General features: G+C 32.5%; 1 protein-coding gene across 1 annotated transcript; it reads right to left on the bottom strand.

Moving 5' to 3' along the window:
• Window positions 1-14607: 14607 nt before the first annotated feature.
• LOC114174519 (CASP-like protein 1F2) lies at window positions 14608-16295 on the bottom strand. Its single transcript, XM_028059356.2, has 3 exons — window positions 15837-16295; window positions 15624-15744; window positions 14608-15094 (listed from the first exon to the last, which is right to left on the bottom strand). The coding sequence occupies exons 1-3, from the start codon at window positions 16088-16090 to the stop codon at window positions 14819-14821; spliced, it is 651 nt and encodes a 216-aa protein (XP_027915157.1). The 5' UTR covers window positions 16091-16295; the 3' UTR covers window positions 14608-14818.
• Between the last annotated feature and the right edge of the window lie 1598 nt (window positions 16296-17893).

The raw sequence follows: 17893 nt of genomic DNA, 5'->3' as shown, positions 1-17893 counted from the left end.
TCTCACTACAACAAAAACAATTTTTACTAGAGGTTATTTATGGCATTTCCAGGGGTTTTAACCTTCGTTAAAGGAGTTTCCGACGGCTTGTTTTTCCCCTAGAAAAACTAGCGTCGTTAACGGATTACCGGCAATTTTGACTAACCCCTAGTAAAGCAGCACTTATCGGCAGTTTTGAAACCCTTGGTATTTACCAGCGATTTCAAACCCCTAGTAATTACCAGCGGTTTTAAAACCCCGGTAAATACCGGCAGTTTTAAAACCCCTGCTAATTATCGACAGTTTTAAACCCCTGATAATCCCTGGTAGTTATCTGAGGTATTGTAACCCTAGTACCTATTTCTTGGATGTGGTTTTAAATCCTTTATACTGTATAATAGTACTGAAACTCCATTTTTTACCCCTACAATACAATTCATTATTTATTGATGTTTTTACTTTTCAAATTCCCTTAATTTTATTTATTAACCTTTTGACTGCATATAATTCATAAAACATATGATATGAAAAAATTCTAACATTTAGATATTTGTTTATAACTAGATATAACATTCATAAAAACAAGGAACGTAGTCTATAAGTTCAAAGTAAATAATAAAGTTTAAACATTCAAACTAGTGAAATATTACAATATCTTTGTTATACTTGTTATAAAGTCAAATAAAATGAAAGTCTAATAAGATTCTTCTGTATCAATCTTGATCTGAGTCATTTGTTTTTCCATTGGAAAAACTCCCCTGATCAGATACCTAACATTAAAAATAATAATAATTGGTAACATTCTTCACATTATAAAATATATATTAATATACTTAAAAATTTAAATATTACTGATAATTGATGTTTTCTACATCTTCAAGTGGTCTTTAAAAAATAAGACAAACACATATGTTAGTATCAGGTAATATGTAAAGTCAAAGCTCATAACACATTGATTGAAGCTCATAACTCAATTTAATCAAAGCCCAATTGACATAGTACTAATTTTAGTTTGGTTGTTACTATGCTTTAGTCTTTCTGTAATATTATATGGGTACAATTTGATTTTTTTTTTGCACAATAGCTCTTACAATTCAGGTAATTAATTAAGATCTAAACATAATTATTCATTTGTAATTAGCTAGAAGAAGGTTACTAAACAATGTTTGATTAAACAAACTTAAGAATGCACCTAATTTAAGTTTGATGTGTTGTTGGTTTTGTCCTATCTATTTTTGCAGAATTTGGTAGATAAAGATGCAAATAAACGTCAAGCAATAACATTGCGTGTAGATGGTGATAAAGTTGTATTCTATGGAGTTAGGCTTGTGGGGGAACAAGACACACTCATTGATAACACAAGAATTAATTATTTCTATCGAAGTTACATTCAAGGATCAGTTGATTTTATATTTGGCAACGCTAAATCGTTGTTTCATGTAAGTAACTTTTCATTTTGATTGCTTCAAATGGTTAGTGAAAGGGTGGTTTAAGAAGCATGTGGATTAGAGTGTATGCATTGCACATGCACCTGACCTTGTTAAAGGAAAGGGAAACACATGTATCAAAAACTTTTTACATCTTTTGCTAATCCTAAAACATCATATTCCACTCAGCAAAGTGAAGAAAAACTTATCATGCTCTGAAATTGTTTGTAGGAAGTACTTTGGCTTTTTAGCAGAGTAGGGAACCAACCTTTTTCTTTTTTTCTTTGGCTTTTGAAAAAACGTTTATCCCTTTTGGATTTATGCATGATTCATTTTATCAAAGGCACCTACAAAATAAATAATACACCTTAAAAATAAAAAATAATTCGTTTGGTTATCTCACCCATTTCTAACACAGATTCTGTATATACTTCATGATTGATTTTGACCGATTTTCTTTTCTCAGGAAAATCACACCCTTGACACATTCACCTACCTTTCTTTTATCAAGCACTCTAATTCCCACTCTATGGAATGCCTACCATGACAATGTTCCAGCTCTATTGAATCATCAAGAAGTTCTATATCAATTTTAACTATGAATTTAGAAGAAAAAAAATCTTACTAGGTTTGGGCTACCAGAAATAGAAAATTGATGAAGAATAAATTTTATCCAAGTCGTGCATAGATTCAAACAAGAAGAATAATATAGTGATATCACCACACCTCTAAAAATGCATTTGCAAACCAAAACCACTGACCTTTTGATTAATAATAATGAGTCCCAATATTAGGTATCTATTGTTGCATCTGTAACCTCAAGAAGCAAAAACCAGTTATGCTTAAAGTAACATGATATTAATCTATAAATAGTTCATCAAAGAAGGGAAACAAGATTTTGGTTCCAAACCTGGCTAAGAAAAAAAAGTTGATGTTTGAGTTTTTTTGCTTGAGGAATTTTCAGCACCTGTTATTAATCCTCTAGTTCCTATCCCTACAACCAAAGCATCCATTTTCTCTCCTAAGTCTCTGCAGATCTCAAGGCCCGTGGAAACGTAACATAAACTATGGAAATCGAAAGAGTTAGGCAAAGAACTGAGTTAGGGCATGAGAAACTGAAATCAATTCAAAAATTGAGGGTAGCGATGCACAACCGAAATGAGATCTTCAAAATGAGACTAAGACGAAATTAGAGAGATGAAATTAAAAGAGAAATATCATCAAACATGGAGGGAGAGGGAGTACGGTGGAAGGCACGTAGAGAAGATCGAAAGTTTCTTCATCTTCCTCGTAGGTACACAATGAGAAAGAGAGAAAAGCGGAATAATCAAACTGAAAATTTTAAAAGTTACAAAAGAAGAAATGAAAAAAGGTAGGGTAAAACCTAAATTTTACTTGGGTTCATTTCAAAACCCCTAACACTTAATAGAGGTTTCTAAAACCTCTGATATTCTTTTTCTTACCAGAGGTTATTACATCCTCCACTAATAAACCCCTATTAAAATTGTATATTTTTGTAGTGTCTTCACTTGCTAGTTTGGAAATAACTTCATTTGAGAGAGATAGGAGAATAAAGGAATGGGCCTTTTTCTTCTTAATTCTCAAGAGCATCTCCTTCAAGTGTGTAGTCCTTCCAGAGAAAGGCATCCAAACTCCATGTTCTACCAATAAGGAATTCATCTTAATACACCAAAATTTTAGTTATTCTTTCCTGTAAATTTATCAATTTTAATTATATTAACCATTTTCTTGAAGATTTTCATCAAATTAAAGGAAAAAACAAAGGCGGCTAATCTTAATCAAGGATCAATATCCAACGGATGAGGAAAAAATTAGAACCATAACTTTAATATCATTTTGTTGTGCATGATGGGGAGCAACAAATGGGAAATACACATGAAATAGGCCATGAGTCAACTACAATAGAAAATATTATATCATTCTCAATATAAAACCTTAAGACAATAGGTTTATGAATATTTCTATTTATATATTGTCCCTTTCTACCCAATGTGAGAATCAAACTCATCTGACTCCATGTGGAAGCATATAAACCTTATCTTAGCAATTAATCTAGATCTAGGTTTTGAGTTTTTTAAATTTAAATTCTCCTTCCTTTGATTAGTTGATTTTCGACCAACACATTAGGATGTTAGATATAGAATTTGGATTTGATAATCCTTGCATAAGTGTTAAATGCTACAAATAGTTATCAGTTGGCTATGTGCACAACTTTGAAATATTGAATTAATTAGAGAGTTTCTAGATTTCTTTGAAAAAAACAAGTTCTCTTCTTACTTGAGTCTTGTCTTGAATTATTGGATCAAGTCGTGGCTCCATCATCACTTATCTTGAATTTTCTCCAAGTGACATGATATCCACCTTCAATCCATAAGTTCTTTTCCATTTTTATCTTTAATTTCTTATTTGTCTCGAACTCATATTACCTTGTCATCTACATTTTCGTTTTCTATTCCATATTTTAAGTTCATATTCTTCGTTCACCTTTTGGATGTAGGCTTTCACACTTATATAATCTTATTAAATTAAGTTTGTGTCTTGTGAGGGTCCTGGAGTTTCATGGTCATTCTTAAATGTTAAAAAAAGCAAATGAAATTCTTAAACTTTTTCCATGTTGATTTTGACTAGACTCCTAAGATGTGGTGACTCTAACAATGTTTGACAAGCTTATGATGATTAGAACATTGGTGCACCATACATGGGAATAGGCCACTCCTGTAACCTCAATTATGAGGCTTGTCCTTGTACACCTAAAAGTCTAACATTCGCTTAATAATTTATTCAATGAGAATTTATATATTCAATCCTCCTTGGACATATGGAACCTATTTTCAAAATAAAATTGTCATGAAGGTGAATTTAACCTTCAAAGAAAATAATACTCATATAGTAATGTTTTACAAACTTATATGGATCAAAACATATCTCTCTTCATATGTATAATTTTCTTAAATTTTCTCATTAAAAAATATATTTTTTATATTTTAAAATTTTTATTTTAATTTTCAAATTTTGATTTTAATTTTAGCTAATATGATATTTTTAAATACGACAAAATATAATAGCCCCTTTATAAATATATAACAAAAATAAATACTATACATTAAATGTAAGAGATGAAAATGTCTATTTTATTAAAATTGGATACCAATTTTTAAACAAGAAAAAATAAATATTATATAACAATATAAAAAAATTGTTAACCTCAATTTTCTTCAAGAAGCTTTAAATATAATCAAATAGTCCTTTTTACAGTTTAATCTGAACTAACCAAATCACCCATTTCACAACTTCAATTTTGGCAAGATATTACAGTCAAGATGGAGCATCATCTTCCCAGTGCCTCACGACATCACCGAGCCATGAAAGCTAACTTGTCCTTGAAGATATGCATGAGTAACATTGATAAGACACGTAAAGTAGCGTGGCTACTTGTGTAATTTTCTCTTTCTTGGATTAGACGATTTCGCTAGAAACGTTACGATCTCAATGTGGAAAACTTATTTTGGATGCTTCTCATACACCAAATGGGAATCACTTATGTATCTGTATATCTAAAATATCACAATTATTGCCTCTTTTAAAAGGAAATAACAATAGTTCTGAGATATGGGTGGGGTTCGGCTTGGAGAAAATATTACAACTTCTAGTTTTATACAATGCAGCCACTCATTATCTTTATTTTAACTTTATTCAAGGTTCAATACGAAATAAACAAGTAGATATTAGTTCCAAAAGTCTGCCAGTAATGCCAAATAATTATGTTTTAAAAGTCACCACGATAAAGAATTTAAACTTTAGAAAAAAAATATGTAAATTATTCTTTCACGTCTTGCTTAGATGTTTTTCTTTTCTTAGTAAATACACTTTGTGACTTTGTGACCATTTGGTAATTCGTGCATCTCCTTAAACCTAGTTAGACTCTTCATTTCTAGATTGGATGTGCCTTTTGATAAATATAAGCATTTTAATTAATTTACAAGTATTAAAATATTAGTTAACATGGTAATATTCAATTTGTCAATAATTATGTATACGCTATTTTTAGTAATTATATATGTATAGGGTATTTTGTTAAAATTGTAACCACTCAATATCGTTATAATTATAGATAACTCCAAACTTTACTTAACCACACCTATTGATAGCAACTCAAGAATACAACCTTTCCTCACATTTAGCAAAATAAATATCACAACAATTAAGTATTATGCCATCTATCACTCTAAAGACAATACAATTAAATCATAAATTAACATTCAAAAGTTTATTATATTACACTCTCAACTAAGCCAAGTTTAAAGAAATTGAACTACCAAAATCAAAATAAAAATATCAAAATAAAATATTTCTTGATAAAAATTTATCACTACAAGAAAATATTTCATTAACAACCAATTTTAGATACCAAAAAGTGTTGGTCACTATAGTGACCAATTTAGATACCAATATACAAAATAAAAAAATTATTAGTCACTAAAATAATCACTATTATGAATAAAAAAATATAATTAATCTCTAAAATTTCAACTACCACTAGTGCAGAATTGCATTTTTACCTCGCCTTATAGGCCTCGGTTGGCAAGGAACCGAAGCATATAATGGGGTGGTGGCATTTTTGCAATTCTAGGCAACTTTTATGCCTCGGTTCAAGTAAAACTCGAAGCCAAAAGGGGTTATAGGCTTCGATTCAAATAAAATCGGTGCCAAAAGGTGTTATAGGCTTCAGTTAAGCAGACCCCCCGAAGCCAAAAACGTGGCCAGAAATTTCAAAAATGTCATTACCGTTACGTCTTTGGCCTCGGGTGGCAGGGAACCAGGGCCAAATAGCACTATATGCCTCGGTTATCAATTGAACCGACCGAGGCCATATAGTTTAATTAGGGCACAAAAATGTGAACCCCTCTTCTTCTTCCTCGCGCGCGCTGTCTCCTCCATCTCTCTCTGCAACTTCTGGCGACACCACCACGCGAGCCTTGTTCTTCGACCATCGTTGTGCTGCCACCGTCGCATCTCGCCTCCGGCCAGTCGTCCCTCCGATTGGACAGTGTCTCTCTCTCTCTCTGCAACTGTTCCGGCGACCCTCCACCACCACGCAAGCCCCTCTTCTTCTTCCACCAACGTTGGGCTAATATAATCTGTCATTTTAATGCATAACAATGAATTTATTTTCTTCTCAGACATCATTGGCAATTACTTGTGGTTTCCCTAAGGGAGAACCTTGTTGTGTGGTTTTGCTCTTTGCATCGCCCTCCCCCCAATCATCTTAGACAAGTGATAGATTGGTAAGAAACCTAATCTCAATCTTATGAAAATGACATGTTATATAAAAGTATCCTAACTTATTCCCTTTATCATAGTTCAATTATTGGACATAACATGTTGTTAGGGAGAACAATGGCTAAGGCAAAATGTCTTACATGGTGTTCCCTCCAGGTTTGATATTTCTATCCGTATATTTATAATTGTTTGATTTGATTTTCTTCATTAATTGATTTTAATGTTGTTGATAATATAGTGTAATAGACAAACCGGCTCATATGAGTGCGGTTACTATATAATGCAATGGATGACAACAATTGTGCGTGCTCGTATTACAACTAATTGGGAAACGGTAATATAATTTTGAATTAAAATAATTACTTTGCAATATTCTAAAGTTTGGTATAATAAAGTTGTCTTTCTATATACTAACTTAACTTAATGTCTTATTTGGCAGACATTCAAGAGTCCTTTGTCAATTCCCGCGAAGTCCATAAAGTTTGGTAGGATAGCATGTGCAAAATTCATAATTCAAATGTACAATAGTATTGATTAGGATATATGTATTTGGATTGTGTATATTTCAATTATCTTTTAAATGTTTTTGGATTGTGGATGTTTGAGAAAATATTTTGTTCTGGTTTGTGTTACTCTGTGAAAAAAATATGCAGGTTTAAATATGGGAATCACAATAAAACGAAAAATTTATTTAAAAAAAAGCAGTAGAATAGGCCTCGGTTGTTACCTAAACCGAAGCAAAAAAGGGGTATATGGCCTCGGTTCTTAGGCCAAAGAGTCTACGAAAATTTTAATTAAAAAACAATATTTTTAACCTATGGCCTCGGTCCTAGCTGACCCGAGGGATAAAAGGGGGTATATGGCCTCGGGTAAAAATCGAGGCCAAAAGGGGTACCTTTTGGCCTCACCCCAATATGCCTCGGTTCCAGACCCGAGGCAAAATGAGGAAAATAACCAGGGCAAAAAGCCCTTACTGCACTGGTGTACCAAGGTTTTAACTACCAAAAGAAATTGGTCACTAAACATTAGCTACCAAGATTTGTTTTCTACCCAAGGAATTGGTTTCTAAATTTGTCTCTAATTAATTAATAACAAATTTAGCAATCAGTTATAATTTTTTATTCATAATAGTAACGCTATTAGTAACCAATACTTTTTCATTTTGTAAATTGATATCTAAATTAGTCACTATAGTAACTAACAATTTTTGGTCATTAAAATTGGTTGTTAATGAACATTATCTTACCATGTATGCATATAGGAACTAGAATTTGAAGAAGGTAAACAATCAATAAATGCCAAATAACTTCTTGGTCACCTCAAAGATCTTCTAGCCATCAAATAGCCATCAAACACCGCACAATTAAGTTCAAATTTACAAATAAACAAAAAATATCTTGCAACCTTATGCATGCATGAATGCATGTGCCTCATAGAGTAAGTAAGAGATGTTATTATAAGAAAGAATCAATATGATTACCAAAATCAAAGCTATATGAAAAATATTTCCAAAATAATATATGAACTTCACAATATTACTAACTGCACCTTTTTTTTGTTGAATTTATTTATGATACAATCCATAATCCAATGTAAAGTTGGTATGTTTCTATAAAATGGTGACATTAGATTTTAACTTTAGAATTAGTATAAGTTTGATTAAGCTAGCTAGTAGAATGTATGTAATATAAACTTAATTAAACATACAATAACTCAAACATTCTTGACTACCAAGATCAATCATACTAGTTAAAATAACAAAGTGACAACAACAAATGATGATGATTCCCCTATAGTTGCTATTGATGATCATCAAATGTCATTTTGAATTTTCCATCAATTATATGATGATAGTTGGAAGCATCGTCATTGTATCTCCTTGTTTATACATGATTTGAGTGTGTTTCTTTTTATTGTTGTTATTGTTCTTCTCCTACCACTTGAGCTTTATTTCTCTCTCAACACCACTTGTTCTCCTTTTCATTTCCTTCATCTTTAACATTGTCACTCATTTTCCAGTCATTCGTGGTTATTGTCGTTACATGTAGTTTTATTATTGAATGATGTTATTTTTTGTTATTGTGCGCTAACTATTGTCACAATGTTCTCTCCATCGTTGTTGTTGTGCATTAATCCTTACATTGATGCACACATAATGCTGCCACCCCTAGTACGATTGACTCCACTTGTAAGTGTGTTTTTGGATTTAAGTTGATGAAGCTAATGAGTTGAACTTAACTTAAGTTGGGTTGAATTGTCATTCAACGAAAAGCAACTATGAGTTTGCTTTGAGTGCAATGGTTGTCTTAGGCCTTTTGGCATTAAATGAAATGCAAAAATAATGGACCAAACATGTGGGTTCAACTTTCAAGATTCTTGAACTAATGTTTGGCATCTCAAATGTTAAAATAAACACACCCTAACAAGTATGTCCATTTCTTGCTTTATTATTTTTTAAATTTTCTTAAAATTTTCTATATGTTAGGTGATTGTTCATTTTTGCATTCTTAGTTTTCAATTATTTTTCGCCTATCCTATGGCCCCATTGTTAAAGGTTGTAATGGTCATAAGTACAAACACAACAGAGGTTTCAACGGTTGTATCTATTATATTTTTTAGGAGTAGTGACATACCACTATATGTACACATGTCATACATGTTAAAGGTAGCAACAAGCAATCAAGAGCTCAAAATATATATTGTATTACTCTAAATGCAGTATTTTGAAGGGTAGACTAATGTAAGATTGCAGAAGCTGATATGGCTACAATTTTGAGTGTGTTGTGAATACCAATTTGGTAGGTCCCTCCTTAGGAACAAATCATGCACCTGAAATGGTGATCCTAGCCAATAAAAGGGTATCATAGTAACAATAGGAAGTGTTTACTTAAAGTTGTTATAACTCATGCATACATAAATTATAATCATGTCACTATAAAACTAACAAATAATTCAATGATTGAGTTATGTGACTTATTTTCCCACACTATATCTATGATATAAAAAGGTTGTCAAATGTTACCCACTTACTTCTTGGAAAAACATTATAAGTGGTTTCATTACTAATTCACTAGGAAAATTAATTTGTGAGCTAGTCAAAAGTGACTCAATGAGGTAAATTTTACATCGAACAAATCATTAGGGAATTTTCCATCATCTTTAAGTAACTTTCTTCTCCTATTTTTAGGCTAATTAATAAAAATAATTTCATACATAAAGCTTGTACCTTTCACACAAATTTAAATTAGATCTACAAAATTGCATGCATAAATTTGTCCATCACTACAATGAAAATCATTTTTTGTGATATAAATATTTCTTACTAAAATATATAAATATGTCTCTATTGTTTCCTTGTAACAATATGGGTTAAATATGTTTTTGCTCCCTTAACTTTAAGTGAAGATTGTAATTAATCCATCTTCAAAAATTTGGACTAATTTAGTCTCTCATCTTAAGAAATGCGTGGATTTAGTCATTTTAACCAAATTTTATTAAGTTTATTTGACGTTTCAAATTGATTTCATGATAGTATTTGAGTTGTTTACAATGTTTGACACATTTCCACTTCAATGTTAACTTAAATGCTATCATGAAACACGTTTGAAATGTCAAATAAACGTAACAAAAATCGGTTAAAAGGACTAAATCCATGCATTTCTAAAGTTGGGAACTAAATTGGGTCAAAGTTTTGAAGATGGACTAATTTGAATTTTCACTGGAAATTAAAGGACCAAAAACATATTTAGCCCATAAATAAATTGTTACTAGTAGTTTTACCACTATTGAATTTGTGTCAATATTTTAAAATGTTCCTAAAATTGAACTATATTATGACAAAAGTAATTGTCACTGGCAATTTTGTATAATAGTGACAAAAGTACATTGTCACTAAAATAACCTATAGTGACAAAATTAATTATCAGTAGTAATTTTGTATAATAGTGAATGGAATACATTGTCACAGATATACAAGACAATAGTAATAAATTAGTAATCACTATCATATTTTTTTGACTATTTTAAAATCTTACAATTTCAAATATTTTAGGATAATTATTCATTTTTTTATAATAAATATGTTATCATTACCATTAGAAATCATGTGTCACATTCCTTCCATGCTATAATAAATAGACAAATTAGTTTAACATGTTGAAATAAATATCAATATAAATAAATAAAAATCAAATATAAATATTCATTACATTTTAAATGAAAAAAAAAAACTAACAAAGAATCTGAACATATTATATATAAATCTTACAATTTCAAATATTTTAGGATAATTATTCATTTTTTTATAATAAATATGTTATCATTACCATTAGAAATCATGTGTCACATTCCTTCCATGCTATAATAAATAGACAAATTAGTTTAACATGTTGAAATAAATATCAATATAAATAAATAAAAATCAAATATAAATATTCATTACATTTTAAATGAAAAAAAAAACTAACAAAGAATCTGAACATATTATATATATATATATATATATATATATATATATATATATATATATATATATATATATATATATATATATATATGAGGCCTACTTCTATTTCAAAACATTTAAATCAAATAAGTATTTCAAAAATAATAGTAGTAATATCTTCATAGATCTTGATCCTACAAATAAATAAAAGAAATAATTAATATTTAAGAAATGTAAAGATGTATTATAAACATATTAATAATAAATTTTAAATAGAAACACAACTTATTTTATTTGATGGAATGCTTGAAGGGATAGATCCAATGAATGATAAACCTCCCAATAAAGTAGTCATTTGATGTTTCATATCCATTTCAATATCTTGTTTCATTTTATCTTGTTAGGTTTTCATAGCAAATTTTTGAGCTTCAATTAATTGTTGTTGAGATTGTAATTCATTTCATAACAGGCAGATGGTCGACCAGAGTTGGTCCAAACAAAATGTCGAGTTAAGTTGGTCCAATAAGAAGGTTGTGCCAAGTAGAGTCAGGTTAAGCCAAACTTGAAGCCAAGTCGAGTGGGGCCAAAACTTGAGCTAATTCGGTTTGGGTCAAGCCGAAGGTCAAGCTAAGTCAACCTAAGTCGAAAGTTGAGCCAAGTTGAGTTGGATCGGGTCAAAGGTTGACCCTAATCGAGTCGAGCAGAAGGTCATGCAAAGTGCCCCCCAAGTTGAAGGTCGTGTAGAGTAGGCCCGAGTCAAAGGTCATGCCGAGTCAGCTCGAGTTAAAGGTCGAGTCAGCTCAGGCCAAAGCTCAAGCCTAGACGAGTTGTGTTGAGCAAAAGCTTATGCTTAGTTAGCCTAGGATGAAGATCAAGTCAAGTCCGCTTGGGTGGAATGTTGAGCACAGATCAAAGGTCGAACCGAGTTGGCTCTTGCAAAAGGCTTTGTGTGTGAGTCGAATGTCAAATTGAGTCAAATCAGGTCAAACTGAATGTCGTGTCAAGTCAGCTCGATCCTAAGATTAAGCCAAGTTGACTTGGATGGGGTCAAATATTGATCCAAGTTGAGTCAGATCGTGCTAAAGGTTGAGCCAAGTTAAGTTGGGTCATGCTAAAGGTCGAGCCAAGTCGGGTCAGGCAGAAGGTTGAGCCAAGTCAGGTTCGGCAAAGGGTCGAACCAAGTCAAGTTAGGCCGAAAGTTGAGCTAAGTCAACCTGGATTGAAGGTCAGGTCAAGTCGACCCAAACAGAAGGTCAATATGAGTCAATCGGGGTTAAAGATCGTGCCATCTCGGCCTGGGCCCAAAGTTGTGTCGAGTCACCTAGTCTGAAGGTTAAGCCGAGTTGGGTTGAGTTGGGCCAAAGGTCGAGTTGATTCGTGTCGGGCCAAATGTCGAGTAGAGTGAGGTCGTGCAGAAGGTCATCGAGTCGTGTTCGGTAAGAGGTCAAGTCGAGTCGAGTCAGATCAAAGTTAAGATCGAACCGAGTAGACCTGGGTCAAAGGTCGAGTCAACTCAGCCTTGTTGAAGGTCGTACTAAGTCAACCCCAACTGAAGGTCATCTCGAGTCTCAATAAAAGGTCGAGCCGAGTCAGTTGTAGTTGAGGTTCAAACCTAATGAACCATACCCAAGTTGACATAAGTCTCAATTCGATATATGTCAAATAGACCTAATAGTCAGGTATATTAGATTGACTAATCTAATGGATAAAGTTGATTGAGTCTAAATTTAGTCCAATTTAAATTAGATTGAAAAAAAAAATCCAAATTTGGTTGATCTGGTTAATATGGATATGGATTATAGATCTAATCTAATTTATTGTATCTAGATTTTTAAAAATCCAATTTGTGCCTACTCTTAGTAAGAATTATTTTTCTCAATTAACACCATTATGATTAATGATAAAACTATAAATAAAAGAAGAAAAAAACACTAGATTTATAAAGTAGATGGAAATTTACAATGAAATAATTCCTCAACTACTACAAGGTTCAAATGAAAGAAATGATGATTGGAAGAAGAAGAAAATTATGGAGAGAAAGTAGAGAAAACTTCTTTTACAGAAAGATATAAAATATGAAAGTGAATTATGAGGGTGTTACAAAGAGTGTGTTACATTTCTGATCACATTTAATATGTAAATAAAAGATGTTTCAACTTTAAGTGATAATTATGAATAAACATAATTTTATTGTTTATGATATTTTTTTAAAGATTTTAATGATGTAAATTGATGGATAAATTATATAGCTAAAATTTATGCATATATGATATGCTTCTTTTTTTATTTTTTTAAAGAAGTACTAGTCGTAAGTATGAGGTATTCGAGAAGGCACAACTCATAAATATGCATTCAGATAATAAATTAAAAAAATAATCTTATAATTTATCAAAGAATAAATATTTATGTAATATTTAATAAATAAATAAATAATTCATAAATTTATAAATGGACAATGACTACTAAATAATTCATAAATTTATAAATAATATATATAGTACGATTAATTTCTTATTTTTATATTATTGATTTGTTTGGGTATTATTTTTGTTGTATCAAATTGGTTGATAAACACATTCATAAGCATACCTGTGATAATATTAAAAAAAATGAGAACATATAAATAGAAACAAAAAGAAAAAAAGCTAAATAATATGGAAAGAATATTGTTAGAGCGCAATTGGTGTTTTAGCTTTTTCTCTTGTAGGACCCAATAACTCAAACCTTGTTCAGATTTCAAAGCTGTTTTTATAGATTAAAATCATTTTCAGAGCAAATTGTACCGAAAGTTCCCGGAACAAATCACTCTTGAAACTAAAAAACTATCATTTTGTTTCTTAAATTATATAGTTCTTTAAAAATATTAATTTTTTATGTTACAGTATGATAATATTAATAATAATAATAGGTAAATACTTTTACTTTCTATTTAGTGACTAAAATTCAAATATCTTAAATAACAGAATCGTTGAACCACATATCCCAGGAAAAAGACAAAAAAAAAAAAAAATTAATAGCTAATGTCCAAAATAATATACAACATCTAAGACAAACCATCATTATTGTAGTAAATGGAGGTGAGAAACTAGGAGTATGTCTCCCGGATCACGTGCATTTCATAGAAAAAGAGGGTAAAATGATACAAATTTCATCAAATCAAATTATCTGTGATTTAAAGATTTTAGAAATATATTAAGAATAATTATTAACATACACTGTTACCCATAATTTCATTAAAGTTTCCATTTCAATAATAATAAGTTACATTTACTTTGATAACGGACGAATAACAAGCTTTTATATTAGAATGAATATAAAATGTTGGTTATATTTGAGTTTCGTAACTTAAGGTGAAAATCCTGATTTTATTTTATTTTGTTTGACAAAACCTAATGTTTCTGAATAATGAAATGAATAATTATGGTAGAACATAACTTGCGTTGTGATAAAAAGAGATTGAAAGAGAAATAAATGCAGGAAATGTTATACATATCTATAACAAGAGTTTGTTTATGATTGGGAAGTGACATTTTTAGCTCTACAGGGTGTTTTAGGTAGCATTTATGAGGCATTCACCAAAATGAGAAGTTGTTGAAGAAGAGCATAGACAACATTTATGTTAAGAAGAGCTAGAAATAAAAATAATATTCCATGGTGATGGTTATAGCTAGGTAGCCAAGTTGGGAAAGGTGGTGTGGTGTGGTTGATTTGATGTGGTTTTGTTGGGAGAAGAAAAGAGGGAGTTATAGGCTGATAAAATAGTGAGTGCAAAATAGGCAATGAAGGAAAAATAAGAAAGCAAAAGGGAAACTAAGTTTCTTCTGCAGAATTTGGTGACATGATCACATATTGGTTGCCAACCCACATGCTCTTCTCCAAACTGTCCCACGTATCCTATGGAAGTTGCTGCTGCACATCCAGCTATTAACACCACCGTCATCACCTGCAAAAACTCAACTTCAATTTCTCTTCACCCAAATTACTTATAAACCCTTTCTTTCTTTCTCTTTATAATCCTCCTAATATTCATTAATTAATACCAAATCATAAATAAATAAAAAAACAATTCTAACAGCTTTAAATAAAACTTAACTCCATCAATATCAACCAAAATAAAGTTTACAATACAAATTATTAAAAAAGCGAATATTGTTCACGTGAACGACTCCCGAGCAAAGTAATAAGAAAACATTACAGAGAAATGCGCGAGTTTAAAATTATAAGCTTCTCACATTTCTAATTTTTAAATAGAATTCAAAATTTTCAATTTCTTTTGAAATTTTGATAAAAGAACAAGAATATTTGATAACAAAGTATTTCAAGTTCTACTTACGAATTACCCTGTGGTAATTTCTCATCCAAGATAACTAAAAGCGATTCATATATTGAACATCAAATTCAAAATAAACACGCTCCTGAATTATCTATAACGTATGGGTATTATCAGAGAAAGGGGTGCGAAATAAGCTTACCATGTCGTGCACGAGGATAAAGAAATTGTATTTGGGTGAGGCCTGGCGTTTTATCAGACAGTTGGCTATCAGTGTCAGCAAGGACATGGCAGCCACCACAGAATTCGCGGCGACAAAAAACCTGCGGTTGGGAGAAAAAAAAAACACAGAGGGTAACCGAAAAGAAGAAAAAGAAGGAATCTTTGTGTGGAAAATGAAGGAATGTGAAGTTACTTTAAAGAGGGTGAGTAGTAGAAGTGGGCTTCGAAACGGAGAGCGAAGATGAAAACGGTTTGGCTGTTGGAGACGGTGATTGCGACGGATGCTGCGGAGAGGAGAGTGGGTAGGAGTCTGAGGATGTTGTGAGCCATTAAGATTTTTGTAGTCTTACGTTGTTGTTGATGTTGTTGTGAGGTTGTGGTTGTGGTTGAGGTTGGGGAAGATTTGGATTTTGAGTTGAGAATAGAGGAATCTTTGGCGTCAGCCATATGGAAAATGGTTATGGGAATTGGGAAAGGAAGAAAGGGAAATTGGGGAAGAAAAAGACAGAGAATGGAAGGCAGAGAATGAGATTTGGAGAAAGAGCTTTATAACTTTTACAGTAAAGAGAGAGAGTCTCACAAGGAAGCAATGAAATTGACCTTGTGGAAATACGGTGAGTGTGTGTGTGTGCGGGCGGTTGAGTCAAGGGTGTGTGTAACTGTTAGTGTGTGGGCTTCAGATGATAAATTGCTAAAAGAAGAAAACGAAAAAGAGCCACTGTATCTTCAAAGCCCCTCAATTTTATACAACAATTGTACAATAAGTAGAGGTTTGACAACACATTAGTTTTAATTGGTGAAGATCCAATTTCATCTCTTTTATGTAGTTCTGTTTACTTTTTTTTTTTCATATAAATAAATTGTAACGTCCCATTTAATTTAATATAAAAAAAATTAAAGGAAACGTCACACAGAGATAATCAACAATGCAGTTCTGGGGTTCATAACATCACCCCTACAAAACCAGGCACACCACGATGCCAACAAAAGCAGGATAACAGTTTAACTAAGAGTTTTCAATCCAAAGACAACGAGTACAGGGGCCATAGCCCTAAAGAAGACATGAAGAAGAGAAGTGTAAGATCCAGCCCAGACGGCTAAGCGGTGGAATCACCATTCCCTTGTTGACCACGAGAACTTCGCCCATCTGCTCCCATCAACCAAGTCGATGATCATCGCAAGAAAGAACAGCCACATACATCACAACCACGCGAACAAACGGGTAAGCTAGAGCCAACAACATATTCATCATGCAGTCAAATATATTTTCATCATCTCATATCCATATAATCAACCAAACATGTTATGACTCTCATTCAATACACTACGACTCGACTTGACTCATCCGGATACGTATAACTTAGTCGGACTCAGCGGACGCTTGCACTTGTGGTGGATACCTCTGCTCGAACCTGAGTTGCTCATCTCCGAGCTATGTGTTACAAGTGTTACGATGAATCAAATCTCCCTCACCACAAGGTTAGCCCTTAATGAATTACAGGCCTCCTGCTACTCTCACCACAGGAGTCAGTCCGCTCTAAGTGAGACTAACTGGCTCCTTAGAGTGTCAGGATGCAGTCCTTACCTTGAATCCTTACCTAGTTATACAGATGGGGCACCACCATGGACACCTACTAACAGGGGTCATGGAATTACGTCCCGACCACTAAAGCGCGACCTTGAAAGTCTCACCTAGAGACCCCAAGGAATTATGCACTGACGCATACAAAACAAAATCCCGCAGCCAACATAATATTCACCATGCACGTATACGTTAATTGTACCAATGTTTAAAGCCAACGTCTTTCATGTTCCAAGCCCAACTCATTTCATCTCATCATATACCATCCGTGTACCAAGGATTTCCAAATCATATCGTTATCATGCCTCTTTCATACCAACCATTTCATTACAATCTCATGCGAAACTCATGCCACCCCATTATTCACAATTCATAACTTGTATCACTCAATCATACTCATTCATATCAAACCTTTATCACAATACTCAAAATCAAGCATGCATTATCCATACAAAGCCAAGAAAGCCATCCCACATTGCACTGTCTCGCCCAGCACCTCGCTCAGGCTGAAGGGTCTCGCTCAGGCGAGCCCCCATCGCCTAGGCGAGGGCTCGAAACGTGGAGCAGAAGCATTCGCGGGATCTCGCTTAGGCGAGACCCCTCTCGCCTGGGCGAGATGCTCGCTCGCTCAAAAAACACAGTGGGTCGCCTGGGCGACCCTTCGTGGC

The sequence above is a fragment of the Vigna unguiculata genome, chromosome 1 (assembly GCF_037176805.1).
Source record: "Vigna unguiculata cultivar grain cowpea cultivar isolate G323 ecotype 2 chromosome 1, ASM3717680v1, whole genome shotgun sequence".
In the NCBI taxonomy this organism is placed as follows: Eukaryota; Viridiplantae; Streptophyta; class Magnoliopsida; order Fabales; family Fabaceae; genus Vigna; species Vigna unguiculata.
This window is presented reverse-complemented; position numbering and strand designations above follow the sequence as displayed.

Bases quoted from the DNA above. Each gene is read 5' to 3' on its own strand.
- LOC114174519 (XM_028059356.2), bottom strand. From the start codon at position 16,090: ATGGCTGACGCCAAAGATTCCTCTATTCTCAACTCAAAATCCAAATCT. The intron at 15,745-15,836 runs GTAACTTCACAT...TCCCAACCGCAG, and splicing joins TACTACTCACCCTCTTTAAA to GTTTTTTGTCGCCGCGAATT. The intron at 15,095-15,623 runs GTAAGCTTATTT...GAGTTTTTGCAG, and splicing joins TTATCCTCGTGCACGACATG to GTGATGACGGTGGTGTTAAT.